A 14,570-nucleotide genomic window follows, 5' to 3' on the forward strand; every position below is an offset into this window, starting at 1 on the left:
CTGCTAACAGAACCACACTGCTAACAGAACCACACTGCTAACAGAACTACACTGCTAACAGAACCACATTGGTAGCAGAACCACACTGCTAACAGAACCACACTGCTAACAGAACCACACTGCTAGCAGAACCACACTGCTAACAGAACCACATTGCTAACAGAACAAAACTGGTAGCAGAACCACATTGCTAATAGAACCTCACTGCTAACAGAACCACACTACTAACAGAACCACACTGGTAGCAGCACCACACTGCTAGGAGAACCACACAGCTAACAGAACCACACTGCTAACAGAATCACATTGCTAACAGAACCACACTGCTAACAGAACCACACTGCTAACAGAACCTCAAGAACCACACTGCTAACAGAACCACACTGCTAATAAAACCACACTGCTAACAGAACCTCACTGCTAACAGAACCACACTGCTAACAGAACCACACTGGTAGCAGAACCATACTGCTAACAGAACCACACTGGTAGCAGAACCACACTGCTAGGAGAACCACACTGCTAACAGAACCACACTGGTAGCAGAACCACACTGCTAACAGAACCACACTGGTAGCAGAACGACACTGGTAGCAGAACCACACTACTAACAGAACCACACTGCTAGCAGAACCACACTGCTAACAGAACCACACTGCTAGCAGTACCATGCTGCTAACAGGACCACAATGCTAACCGGACCATGCTGCTAGCAGGACCTCACTGCTAACAGAACCTCACTGCTAACAGAACCACACTGCTAACAGAACCACACTGCTAACAGAACCACACTGCTAACAGAACCACACTGGTAGCAGAGCCACACTGCTAGGAGAACCACACTGCTAACAGAACCACACTGGTAGCAGAACCATACTGCTAACAGAACCACACTGGTAGCAGAACCGCACTGCTAGCAGAACCACACTGCTAACAGAACCACACTGCTAGCAGAACCACACTTCTAACAGAACCACACTGCTAACAGAACAACACTGGTAGCAGAACCACACTGCTAACAGAACCACACTGCTAACAGAACAACACTGGTAGCAGAACCTCACTGCTAACAGAACCACACTGCTAACAGAACCACACTGGTAGCAGAACCACACTGCTAGGAGAACCACACTGCTAACAGAACCACACTGGTAGCAGAACCACACTGCTAACAGAACCACACTGGTAGCAGAACCACACTGCTAACAGAACCACACTGGTAGCAGAACCACACTGGTAGCAGAACCACACTGCTAACAGAACCACACTGCTAGCAGAACCACACTGCTAACAGAACCACACTGCTAGCAGAACCACACTGCTAACAGAACCACACTGCTAGCAGTACCATGCTGCTAACAGGTCCACAATGCTAACCGGACCATGCTGCTAGCAGGACCTCACTGCTAACAGAGCCACTTTGGTAATGGGACCACGCTGCTGACAGTAACAGTGTTTTTATAACACTATTTTATCTTAGTTGTTTTATATTGTCTGTGTTCTATGTGTTGTCTATGTGGAACGTGTCTGTTGACAATGAGTCCTCGCGACTCAGTGAGACTACCTGTATAAATAAAGGTTAAATAAAAAATAAAAAAAAAGTATAATTTTACTTTTCAGCTGAGACTATAACAAAATCCGCAGCAGACATTTAACACGTCTAAAAGAGAAGCGGCTGGTTCTCCACACCTGGCGCTCTCTTCCTGCAGTCATGTCCTTCAGCTCGCACCGCGGCATTTGCTTTCTTCACCACGCAGGGCTCTCACTGGAAGTGCCTGCTGCCAACAGTTGGTGTTTGAGCTGGTCCTTGAAGCGCTTTCTGTTTGCTTTTCTAATGACATTGCTTGTATTTGCACTAGCTTTTTGTTAGCTTATTACATGATTATCATTTTGTTGAAGAAGTAAAAGTTAGAAAGGTTACCCGGGTGTCACAGCTGGTGAAAGAAATTGATGACTTACTTTTTATTTGTCCTGATTTTAGCTCAATGAAAAGTATCTGCCCATTTATGAGGGTAATGAGAAATACTTGCACTGCTGAAATCGAATGGTATTTTAATAAACCCAATTCAAAAGTCATCTGAAGCAAAAGGACAAAAAATAAAGATATAAAGGAAACCACAACCAATCTCGATGGGGTCGCGCATTATAAATAACTGCTTCTCTTCATTAGTCAGATGAATCGAGCGTTGCTCTAGTGAACATTAACACGTTCACCCATGTTTGTTTCACTTCCTTTAATTCTTCAGCATACACTTACATGCTCACACTCCTCACACATAATTGTGTTGGTAAGCTCGCCGACAAAGATGCGGTCCACAAAGTTCATCTTCACACCTTCTTTTCCGTACGCTGTGAGGAAGAACAAACAAGACAATTCTCAGGGAATTATATGGTACGTGTGAATTAAATGTGGGTCAAGACCATAAAGAATTAAAACAAAGCACGTTAATTAATATGTTCTCTATATATTCAACACTTTTATTTATAAAGAACAGTTCATCAAGTGCATACATTTTCTCCACTTTAATTGTCCCCTGGATTATTGGTGTCTGTGTTTCCACTAACCAACACAAGGTGGGACTACAGATCTTTGATGTGTGTGTGGTGCGGCGCTTGCAGCAACCTTTCACTTGGCGTTTAGTCTCCTCATTTGCAGTCTTCTCCGTGGGATTGTTAAAAGCTTTCAAAATGGCAGCTTTCACCCTCTGCAGACCAAAAAAAAATGCAAAGGCAAAAATTATAAGTGGTTTTCATAGATGCACGCTAATTATATCAATTATATAACTAAAACTGCGTGGGTCTTTTGGGGATGGGAGAGGTTCTTCAGCTCTCTTTAATACAGCCATTAGTGGGATATCACAATCTAGCCTGCAGCTGAGTTTGACAGGTATACCTATTATAAGCATCATTAGTGTAAAATAATTATTGTGCTTGTCTAAAAGCGTTACCATGTAAAGCTCTTAATTAACTGTGTATGTTTGTGTGTATAAGTTTTCCACAAGGCCTCCTCATTGAAGGTGACGTGGTCAGTGAGTGTGTTGGTGTGAGAGCTGTGAAGAGACACAGCCTCTGTAAAGCACCAATCAATAGATAATTGGCCGGGGCCTCTGACTGAGTCAAGACCAATCAACCCCCATTGTCCCGGGACCCACGCACCGAACTGGCTATTTAGGTCAAAAAGCCCCGTTAATCCTAGTCTGGCCAGTCTGCAACCCACTCAGTCTGCAAAGTCAAACCAGGCTGTGGGTCACCGACTAATTAATTACCAGTAACCCCCCAAAATAAAAGGATGCACTGTCCCAGAGACGATGGGGCACAGGGAGGGGGGTGTCGGGTGAATGCAGAGGGTGGCTGGTACAAGAGTGCAGCGGCCGATAGTAAAACGAAGACACGGCAAAGAAGGCCGGATGATGCCTTGAGAGAGAAATACCCACAATCTCAACTAATTGGCGATAATTGACCGAGCTTAGATTTGCATATTCAGATCTCAGATACTAATGTCCAATCAACACAGACACTTAGGGGTACTTACAGGTTACTGACACAAACACAAAAAGAGTGATTATCACTGTTATGGGTTTACTTCACAAACACCTTTGAGAGAAATTCATTTCTCTTCAGGTGTGAATTTATACCCGTTTAAAAGGAAATGTTTATTTCATGGTTAAAACAAGCTCTAATTATCACATATTGTACATTTAGCTGCTATATTTAGTCCTCAGAAGAGTAACTGGGATAACGCGCTCATTTGAAAAAAATATTCAGCTGTCTAGTGTGAAATGTGTTTTTGCAGCATAAATGAGTTTCTGAGTGAATGAATAGAGGAGTCCATACACCCTCCCTCTTTACCTCTATGATTTGATTGAGAGACTGGGTGATGATTGTGTTCATGTGTTCGTGTGTGTGTGTGTGTGTGTGTGTGTGTGGGGGGGGGGGGGTACTGTGGGCGACCCTCAAGCACAATGGAGCGGCCCTGGAGCTCATTCAGCAGCTGTGGGTTTCCCAAGATCACACAATGATGCCGGTAGTGCCACTTGCAAGTCCCCTAAGTGGCACAACTGTTAGTGTTCACAAGTTTGAATGGAAGCAGGGGCGCCCATCCTGTGGCCCCTCTAGGCCTGAGGCTGACCACTAAACACACCCGCTAACTTCTCCTCCTTGGTTCATGCAGTCACTGGTGGGCACTCCAAAGAGCTGCTGTGGGGTCTCCTAATTGCTCTGTGAAAGGTGGGGGGAGGCTCTGTGCCAAAAACATGGCACCATAAGGTTTACACATGGCACGTGGAAGAGGGAAACCCTAGAAAGAAGGTGGACTTTCTTTTATGTATAACAGGAAATGTGATGAGTAAAAAAAAAAAACGATAAAGACTATAGGAAAAATATACAATAAGACTGATTGGGCTGACAAATACTTTTTTATTTTTAGCCTTTTTTATTGTAAGAGTGAATATGACTCTGTGGCGGGATTGGACTCAGAGCACATTCATTCATTCATTCAACCTTTATTTAGACAGGTCAATCCCATTGAGCCTCGAGGACTCATTTACAAGAGAGACCTGATTTTAACAAAGAAAGATGACAACAATGGACAACAGCGACAACAATAAATAGTTATAAAAAGGCATACAGATTTTTTTTTTTTTACAAATAAGATGGCAAAAAAAGCAACAAAAACAGCTAGATTCTAAGGCGAATGTAGAAAACTAAACAGGAACATGTCAGCACTGGTCCCTGCCAGGTGTCCAACAGATTCTTAAAGACACTTAGAGAGGTCAAGGTCGAGAGCTTCAAATCTTTTTGTAAGATATTCCAGGAAACAGGAGCGGAGTAGGAGAAGGCCCTTTTGCCTAGTTCAGTCCTCATTGAGGGAACACTGCAGGTAATAATGTCCTGAGAGCGCACGCTGTAGCTGTACTCACGCAGAGACATGTAGGAGGAGATGTATGAAGGCAACAGACCAAGAAGTGATTTAAAGATGAAAATGTACCAGTGAGAGAGTCTGCGTGAAGTTAATGATGTCCAGTTAACCAGTGAATACAGGGTGCAGTGGTGGGTACGATAATCACAGCCAGTTATGAATCTTAGTGCACCATAATAGACAGCATCCAACATCTGCAGGGTTCTTATAGGAGCGTTCATGTAAATAATATCACCAAAATCAATTGAGGGAAGGAAAGTCACAGAAACAAGGCGTTTTCTAGCATTCAGATTTAGACAGGATCTGTTTCTGAAAAAGAAACCCAGTTTAACTTTCAGTTTCTTTATCAAGTTTTTCACATGGAGCTTAAAAGAGAGATGTGAGTCGACCAAGATACCCAAATATTTATAGGAATCAACAAACTCAATGGGGACACCATTTGAGGATAAAATTGGAGGAAGAACTGCTGGGACCGACTTCCTGTTTGAAAAAAGCATCCCTTTGGTTTTGTCGGCATTTAGGACAAGTTTGAGGCGAAACAAATCAGACTGGATGTTGTTGAATGCAGATTTCAAAAGCTGGAAAGCCTTAGCAACAGTTTTAGCTCGACAATAAACAACTGTGTCATCAGCATAGAAATGTAAGGATGCATCAGTGATGTTTTGACCTACATGAACTAGATGTCAACACTGGAACAAAGTTTGTTTTGTAACCGATCTTGGTTAAACCCAGACATATATTTGACAATCTAAAACTGGGTTTAGACAACTAGAAAACTTTGATTTTTAAGACAAATTTAGCCTCAACTCAAAGATGCTCAAATGGGAGTTAGTATGAGCCGGCGTCTACATACGAGCAGCTCAAACTTTTATAAACTCAATATTTTGTGCTCCTAAGAGACGAATCTGTCTGTCCTGTGTTTTCTGCACCTCCCTGTGTTTTCCTCATCCTCGTGTTTCTGCTCCTGCGCACACCTGTCCTGAGTTCTAATCATTCCAGCTGTTTCCCACTATGTCTTAGCGTCTGTATTTAGTCTGTGTGTTTTCACTCCCCTGGTATGGGGGCATTAATTAACTACAGTATCACTCCAACCTTTCCACAGTGATCATGGTCTGGTCTTCCTCTTCATGGAAATCAAGCGTAAGTCCTTCCTGTCCTGTCAGCACTTCTGTTTTGTTTTTTGAAAAAATAAATCATTATTTTACTCCCGAGTCTCCTGCTCTCTGCCTGCACATGGGTTCAACATCTTAACAACCATGTCATGTCACTGAATAGCTTCACATCATCAACACTTCAGTCAGAAAAAGACGCAGCTCTACTAGGACAGTTTTAAGGAACTAAACTTTGCTTTCTTTAAGTCTTATATCTATAGCTGATGTTTAACTCACAACTGTAGCTGGTAGCAGACAGGCTGCACTGAACTAAACCGAATGAGAATTTGGTGTTTATTTTGAAATCCATATTTAGTTTGGAAAAAAAAGTAACTTTGGAATAAAACTGTCCCTCGCTACTTCGCAGATCGTTTATCGCGGACTCGCTCTGTCGCGATTTTTCAAAACAACATTGGACATGACACACAACTGGCTGATTGATGGTTGAGCCACATGATCGGCACGGATGTATTATTTTTTAAAATAAATTATTTTAAACTATTTAGCACCTGCTGCACCTTTGTGCAGCCCACACTACAGGATAAACTTCCTGCTGTAGTTGATCAGCTGTTCTCCGTGCAGAGCGGCGAAGTGGGCGTGGCCAAGAACGCTTGCTGGTGGCAAAGAGCAGCGGAGGCAGGGAGCTGAAATCATGACATTCTGTGCTCTTTTAGAGCGTTTAAGAGTTTAGAAACATTGTTCAGAATATTGCAAGAGCGTGGGAAGGGTTTAAAATGCTTTATATAATAAATAAATATATATAAATATTAGGGCAGCACGGTGGCGCAACTGGTAGAGCTGCTGCATCTCAGCGAGCAGGTCCTTGGTTCAAACCCCGGTCCAGGGGCCTGTCTGGGTGGAGTTTGCATGTTCTCTCCGTGCATGCGTGGGTTTTCTCCGGGTGCTCCGGTTTCCTCCCACAGACCACACTGATGGCTGTTTACTATTCACAGAGGGCTGAGTGATATTAGCAATCACAGCATTGTAAGAGGGGGACAGTTGAACCCGGAGGCCTCCACCCCTGTTTAATGATGGACGATTTCTTTTCACAAAGATGGCCTCCTTTACTCCTCTCTCAAACCATCGTTCCTCTCTATCAAGGATGTGAACATCTTCATCCCTGAAAGAGAGACCGCTGGCCTGGAGATGAGTGTAGACCGCAGAGTCCTGGCCTGATGATGTTGATCTTCTGTGCTGGGCCGTCCTTTTGGCCAGTGGCTGTTTAGTTTCCCCGATGTAAGACTGATCACCCTCCTGACACTGAACAACATACACAGCATTACTCTGTTTGTGCCGGGGGACTGGATCTTTGGGATGAACCAGTCTTTGCCGTAATGTATTTTGGGGTTTAAAAGCCACTGGGACATTATGTTTAGAAAATAAACGTCTCAGTTTCTCTGATACTCCCTCAACATATGGAATGACCACTGGTCTGGGTCTGGGTTCCTCCTTTTTACCTGATGGCTGACTGGAGTCCTGTTTGGGTTTCTTCTCTGCTTTCAGGAAGGCCCAGTTAGGATATCCACATTGCTCTAGAGCCTGTCTTGTGTGGGATTTCTCCTTCTGCCTGGCTCCTGAGTTAGTGGGGATGCTGTCTGCTCTGTGATACAGAGTCCTGATGACTCCTAACTTGTGCTCCAAAGGGTGATGGGAGTCAAACTGCAAATACTGGTCTGTGTGGGTGGGTTTGCGGTACACCTCAGTTTGCAAATGTCCTCTATCAGAGACTGAGACCTCACAGTCCAAGAAAGCCAACTTGCCATTTTTTTCATCTTCTCATGTGAACTTGATGTATTTATCCACAGAGTTGATGTGGTCAGTAAAATGTTGGACTTCCTGAGATTTGATTTTAACCCAGGTGTCATCAACATACCTGAACCAATGACTTGGTGGTGTCCCTGAAAAGGACGTCAAGGCTCTCTTTTCTACCTCCTCCATGTACAGGTTGGCAACAATAGGAGAAACTGGGGACCCCATAGCACACCCATGTTTCTGCCTATAATATTGCTCCCCATATGTGAAGTAGGTTGACTGCAGGCACAGTTTCAAGAGTTGACACAGTTGTTCTGTGGAAAGCGTGGTCCTGCTGCTCAGAGTGGTGTCTGATTTTAATCTTAAACTGACCACCTCTACTGCATCATCAACAGGAATGCACGTAAAGAGTGATGTGACATCAAAAGAGACCATTGTTTCATCAGTCTCCATGATGACATCCCTCACCTTATCCACAAAGTCCATGGTGTTCTGTATGTGGTGTTCTGAGCTGCCAACTAAAGGGATGAGTACAGACGCCAGATATTTGGAAACATTGTAAGTGACAGAGTTAATCATACTAACAATAGGTCTTAAAGGTACACCTTGTTTGTGGATTTTAGGTAAACCATACAGACTAGGTGTGGCCTCATCCCTTTAGTCTTTCTACACTTTTTTGTTGTTTTGATTTGTTTATTTTTTATTTTTTTGAATGTCCAGAGGACCAGATTGAACTTTTTTAGATGTGTGAGTAAGAGTTGTTTTGTCTGAACAGAGAGGAGCCTGCACACCTGATGAACTCCAAGGCCTCACAGCTGGAAAGCAGATGTTTGGACCTCGTCTCTGCCTGATGAGCATTTTAAAAAGACTCTTCTTTCTACTGTCTGTGGAGCAGACCTTACAACTGGAGCTTCATGTAACATCTCATCTGTGTAAGCCTGTGTGTTAACTCTGCTCCCCCCACTTGCAAGGAGTAAAACTGGGTTGAAAAATCTCGTATCCTCAGAATGGCTTATTAGAGTAATGAGATGATGATAGGATAATTAAATTATCTAACAGCAAGTACGTCTTTGACAGTAAAATTATTTAGTACTGTACTGAGGTTTTCAAAATCCTGCATTGTACATTTACGTGGTGGATTATTCTGCCTTTGCTGCTTAATGAGCTACTTGATGATTTACACTGAACTACATCCCATTACATGAAATACTGTAAAACTGTAATGCATTTCATATTTTAACAGCAATGACAATATTTACTTCAGTGAGTGAACTGCTTTCATTGCCAAGAGTAAAATAAGACAGTCTTTCACAGTAGATTTTAAAAAACAAAGAACTAATAACTAAATCAAACATTGGTCATGAGGCTGGTTTTTAAGACACTTGTTGTTCTGAGCATAAAATCTATTTATCAATGACATGGCATACAGATGTTTATAAAAAATGTGTATGCTGGCATTTATTTCCTAAGCAAGGTAAAACTGGACAGGCAAGACCTAAAACTTAAAGTATAAATGTGTAATTTAGCTGTAATCTGAAAACAAATGTACACACAGCGTCTAGATTTGCATCTGATTCAGTTCAACTAAATGTTCAAATGCAGACTGCACACAAGTATCTGACGAATCTTTCCCCTTTTAAAAAAGTGAGATTTTTGCAAACCTTGTAAAAATATAGCCAACAATGTCCCGATGATGCACTTATTATTTGCATATATTAATGTTTCTGTTCAGTGCCCTGATAAGACATCTGTTGTAACTTGGCAGGAATAGAAACTGAACTGAATGTAAAACAGTTTTACAAACATTAAAAGAAGAGCCAATCATCAATTACTTTATATTTATGTACTTACTTTGGTTTCTTCTACTCGTATGGAGTCCAGCAAGTAGTGCAGAAGCTCCTGACTGTCTTGTTGTTGGTAGCCCTTAAAGCGTGGAGCTCTGCAACAAAAAACAGAAGACAAAAAAAAAAAAAAAGAACAGAAAGACGAAAAGTTAGAAGGTAGAATAAGAAAACAGTCAAACTGCATTTAGGTGGGAGGGAATCTTAAGCATTTTCAAAAGATTCAGTTGGCACAAAATACTGAAAACAGGTCCAGCTGGATAAGGTTCAGGTTCAACTCCCGGTACCGTCAACATCAAAATGTGGGTGGAAAAGGTGAAACATCCACACCTGCCCCCACCCTCATTGGCCCCACTCTGGGCCCCTGAGCAAGGCCCTCAACCCCCACGATCTGCTCCCAAAAACAGGTCTCTCTTGAAAATGAGTTCTCGTGACTCAATGAAACTACCTGTACGAATAAAGGATAAATGAACAAAAAGACATAATGAAGCTGCAAGCTCAAAAATAATGTGAACAAAAAATAAATCAATACATGTCCCTCGTGAATGCCTTTTTATAATCATGCACTGCTGCAGAAGACAGATACTCGTATCTGAGGTACAAAATGACCTTTTCATATTCATCTCACAGGTGAATCAGTGGAATAAACAAAAACAGGCTCTGAACTTAAAGCCAAACATTTTCTTATCGAAGTGGATCGTTGTGTGCAGACAGAATTCACACAGCTCAATCAGAATCAGAATAAACTTTATTATCATTGCACCGAAGTACAGCGAGATTATATTCCATACAGTCGTCCGAAAGATGGGTGGAGTGCACGTGGCTGCAGCTCCTAGGAGCACACCCCATTATTCTTTAGATAGAAAAGAGGAACGACCATGAGGAGAGGATAGTGGTATTACAAAAAAGATCTCTTCACACCCTGTCCTTGTCAGGACACAATTTAAGATGTCAAAAAACTTTACCAGCAAGCACATTGAGAATTTTCATCTTCTTTCTTCACCCTTTTCATTCAATGTTTTTTTTTCGTTTTGATGAATTTGCTTTGTTTCTTTTAAATGAATGAATGAATGAATGAATGAATGAATGAATGAATGAATACATTTATAACACATTACATATGCATTTGATGACAAGACGGTGAGTTTTGTCAATGAAGCTCTTCCAGATAGCACCATAGTCCTGATAAGATGTTGGTGTCAGCCGGTACATTTCTGATAAGCGCGTTCACAAAAGTTCTCAGGGGTGGTGGAGGGGGATTGATAGAGCAGAGCCTTCTTAGTTTACACACATCCAAGGAGAAATTTGATACGTTGGCCTGCTTCAAGGCTGAACGGGGAAGTCAGATTCAGATGAGCCACAGTTGTTTTTTGTGCAGGCAGACTGTTATTTCTCGTCAGCCTGGAGTTCTGCTGGTACTCTCGATGATCCAAAATGGCCAGATTTGTGGGCTTTCTGCTGGTCCGTACTTATTAGCTGCCTCCAAAGTTGATCCCAACATGCTGGTGAGTTCGAAAGCCGCAAGTGGCCTACGATTCCCACAAATCACTTCCATCTTACGATTGAGCTTGTAAATCAGCTGAGTGTGAGAGCTCGAAGTACGAACTGATCCTTCACATAAGGTCAGAAGCTTTGCCATGGCCGAAGCTGCTGCCGCCGTCTTCCTTCATAGCCGATAACATAGATATCTGACGGTGCCAAAAAGCTGAAACCCTGCTATCATAAATCCAATGATCTTTGGCGTCCTCCTGAGACAACACAGAAAGGTGCAACATATCCATGACGTGCCCTGCTCAGCGGGGCATGAGAGTTCTCCAGGACCCTGTCGCTTGATTAAAACATTTTTTTTTCAATTGTGTTGAAAGACCAGCTGACCAAATCCATGACAGTAATTTACAATTTGGAAGATGTGAAAATAGAAACTCATCCACAAAACAGAGAGCAAAAAAGCAGGTGGAAGGCAGAAGAGGGAATAAAAGCATCCGTCTTGCTGAGAGCGAGTGAGAAAAAAAAACTGGTGGAAAATGAAAAACAACAACGCAATATTGTCCCAAGAAAGCCGGAGTTTGTGTCTTTGCAAAGCACAAAAAAAGGGGAAATCATTAGTTAAATAAGTTTGCTAGAAAATGTCTCATTTCTGATCACGTGCACATTGAGACAATGTGCACAAATATATCAAACTGTGTCCAAAATAATAAAAAAAAAAATTATTTAACTGCATACAAATTATTATTTTTAAAGGGTTGCACATATTTGCAACAATTACCCCATTTCGGTGAAACTGACGCATGTTCTATAAAACATTATTTTGTCTTATACAGTAAATGTTTTCCTTTTATAAATGAATAACGCCAAGGGTGATGCATCATTGAGTCATAATTACACCGAAGACGCGGTGAGATTTACTTCCTAGACTCTTTGCTGAACCTCCTGGTATCAAAGCAAGATGAACCTCCACCTTTAAAACAAGAGCAGTTAGAGGGGAGGCTCTCCTTGGGTCCTTCTCCTGGCTGTCCACGTGAAGCAGATGTGTGGACAGATGCCAGAGGCAGATGGGCAGCTGAGGCTGGAGTCATGGCAACCTGTTGGGCCGAGTCAGCCACATAACCAAAGGACAGGTTGGTCAGACGGGCATGACACTCACTGAACAGAGGCCACGTTTCTGGTTGGAGAAGCATCGAACAGACTCCGAGGGTATTTGGAGGGTGGGGACTGTGGTGCGTTAACCTCTGCGGCACTACTGTGGATGATCTTCACTGAAACTTCATGCTCTTGTAGTACAAATGCAATAAAGATACCAAAATTGTTTCTTTGGTAGCTGGTCTATTGCTTCTAATTTGACACGGCTCACAATGATAATAAATAAATAGTTTGCATAACTTGTTGCAGCATTTTCTTGCTCATTAATACAGTTCCTACTTTATTAAATTATTCTCAATAGGAACAACTTACATAGAAGTAAGCTACTTTTTAGGAGACTAGGACAAAATGCCAAAATTAAATTTATATTGCTTCGAGGGGAAAAGGAAAAATTAAATGGTAGAAACAAAAATTATAACCATAAAATATGGAGAAGCCTAAAGTGTCTTATCTCTACATAACAAACAATCTGACATAATCTCAAACGCCTGCGCTTTTTTTTTGTGCATACATGGGTGGGGGTGTGGGGGGTGTGAGGGGAGAATTAGGGTTAATTAGAGCTCACATTATACATTTGCCAGCTCAAGAAGAGAGCACAGATCTCCTGAGGCGGTGGTTCCAATATCTGTGAGTCACAAAACACCAAGTTGAGAGTCTTGAAATGATCTAAAAGAATTTATACGACTGAGTTTGTTGTGGCTCCTTGGACTGATGAAGTCTTTTGGATGAAAGACGAAACGTTTCAACAAAAAGAAACCGTCCAGAGGACCTGACTTAACTTTGTTGGATCTAAAAGAATGTTTTTGTAATAATTTCTAACAGCATATTATCTATCATAGTCATTGCAAAAGGAAAAAAAAACAATAAGAGGGAAGTTTAAGCTAAGAGACTTATTGTGTGCGTATTTGTTCACAGAGTTTCCAGAAGTATAGACCAGCCGAGGATATGTGGGATGGTGTTTGCTGACATTATTTCAGGGTCAGAAGCTGAAAAGTTTGGGGAGCATTGTTCCAACTATCCATCCAAATAAAAATATAAAAAGGAGAAATGTAAAACCCTTGAGTGAATGAATCCACGAGTAGAGAAAAAAAGACAATAGCAGGTCAGTTAAAGAGAAAATGAAAAACACGGTAGGAGTCAGTGGGAATGAGAAGGTCTGGAAGCTCATCCCAGTGGAGAGAAGCAGAAGGGCCCTGTAGCGCTGCTCCCAATCTGGCCGATGTAAACAGCTGCGGTGCTAACACAATTAATAGCCGGATGAGTTAGTACCAGACACAAGCTCCCCCTCCAACACACACATGTATGAGCAACACACTTCACACTAATCCTTTACTCACACAACGCCCAAATATAAAGACGTTTCCAATTTATTTACATTTTATCAAACATCTTAGAGAAAAAAAATGTCTTATTATAGATTTTATTTTATTCCTAATATGTAACAAAAAGGGTTCACATACATTTTTATTTGAAAATGAAAAATAAGTTTACGATTGAATAATTAATTAATTAATTAATTAAAGTCAGTAGCTTAAGCTCAGCAAAATATATTTCTCATGTAAAATAATGTATTACCATTAGGGGTGCACCGATTTATCGGCTGGCAGATTTCCTTAATTTTGGGTGATCGGCGATCAGCCGATACACGAGAAACCCTTTTTACCGATATTTTGTAGTTTTAACAATTGTCTAAACTTCATTTATATTTCAGAGCACTACCTCATGGCCAGTTAAAACAAGTTTGTATTGGTTCTAGGATATTGTTTAAGAGTATGTTTTTCAATACAATACGATTGTAAAATTGAAGGTGCATTGTGACATTATAACACCTGACAGTGTCGCTTATGAAACAAAATCGGAATCGGCAGGTCAGACTTTTTAGAAATCGGTGATCGGCCAGAAAACTGCAATTGGTGCACCCCTAATTATCATATTGCCATAAAAATATATTACTTATCCACCACTTCACATGTCAAAGTTGTAAACAATGGTTTTGTGTTTCTGTAAGCACCAAATTTGGGCGCACTGTGTGTAAAAGTGACGGAGACGTGGCCTTTCTAGGTTTTCTAAAAGTTTTTTAAACTAATGTCTGACTATATATATATATATATATATATATATATATATATATATGTGTGTGTGTGTGTGTGTGTGTGTGTGTGTGTGTGTCCTTCCACAGTTAAAACATTTTGTGTCACAATTCAAAAGCAAAACAAAAGTTGTTTGTGGCTTGAATCTAAACACCATTTGATCAAAACCGATGTCACA

The 14,570-nt window shown here is 41.4% G+C and overlaps 1 protein-coding gene across 1 annotated transcript in view; it reads right to left on the reverse strand.

Moving 5' to 3' along the window:
* usp45 (ubiquitin specific peptidase 45) overlaps positions 1 to 14,570 on the reverse strand; it is a 56,452-nt gene that overhangs the window by 6,123 nt on the left and 35,759 nt on the right. Inside the window, exons 9-11 of the mRNA XM_037677153.1 lie at positions 9,673 to 9,760; positions 2,624 to 2,705; positions 2,258 to 2,349 (exon numbers count right to left, since the gene is read on the reverse strand). Of these exons, the coding sequence (XP_037533081.1) occupies positions 2,258 to 2,349; positions 2,624 to 2,705; positions 9,673 to 9,760 (262 nt within the window). The remainder of the gene's footprint in view (positions 1 to 2,257; positions 2,350 to 2,623; positions 2,706 to 9,672; positions 9,761 to 14,570) is intronic.

This window comes from Nematolebias whitei, chromosome 5 (assembly GCF_014905685.2).
Source record: "Nematolebias whitei isolate Nwh7 chromosome 5, NemWhi1, whole genome shotgun sequence".
NCBI classification, from domain to species: domain Eukaryota; kingdom Metazoa; phylum Chordata; class Actinopteri; order Cyprinodontiformes; family Rivulidae; genus Nematolebias; species Nematolebias whitei.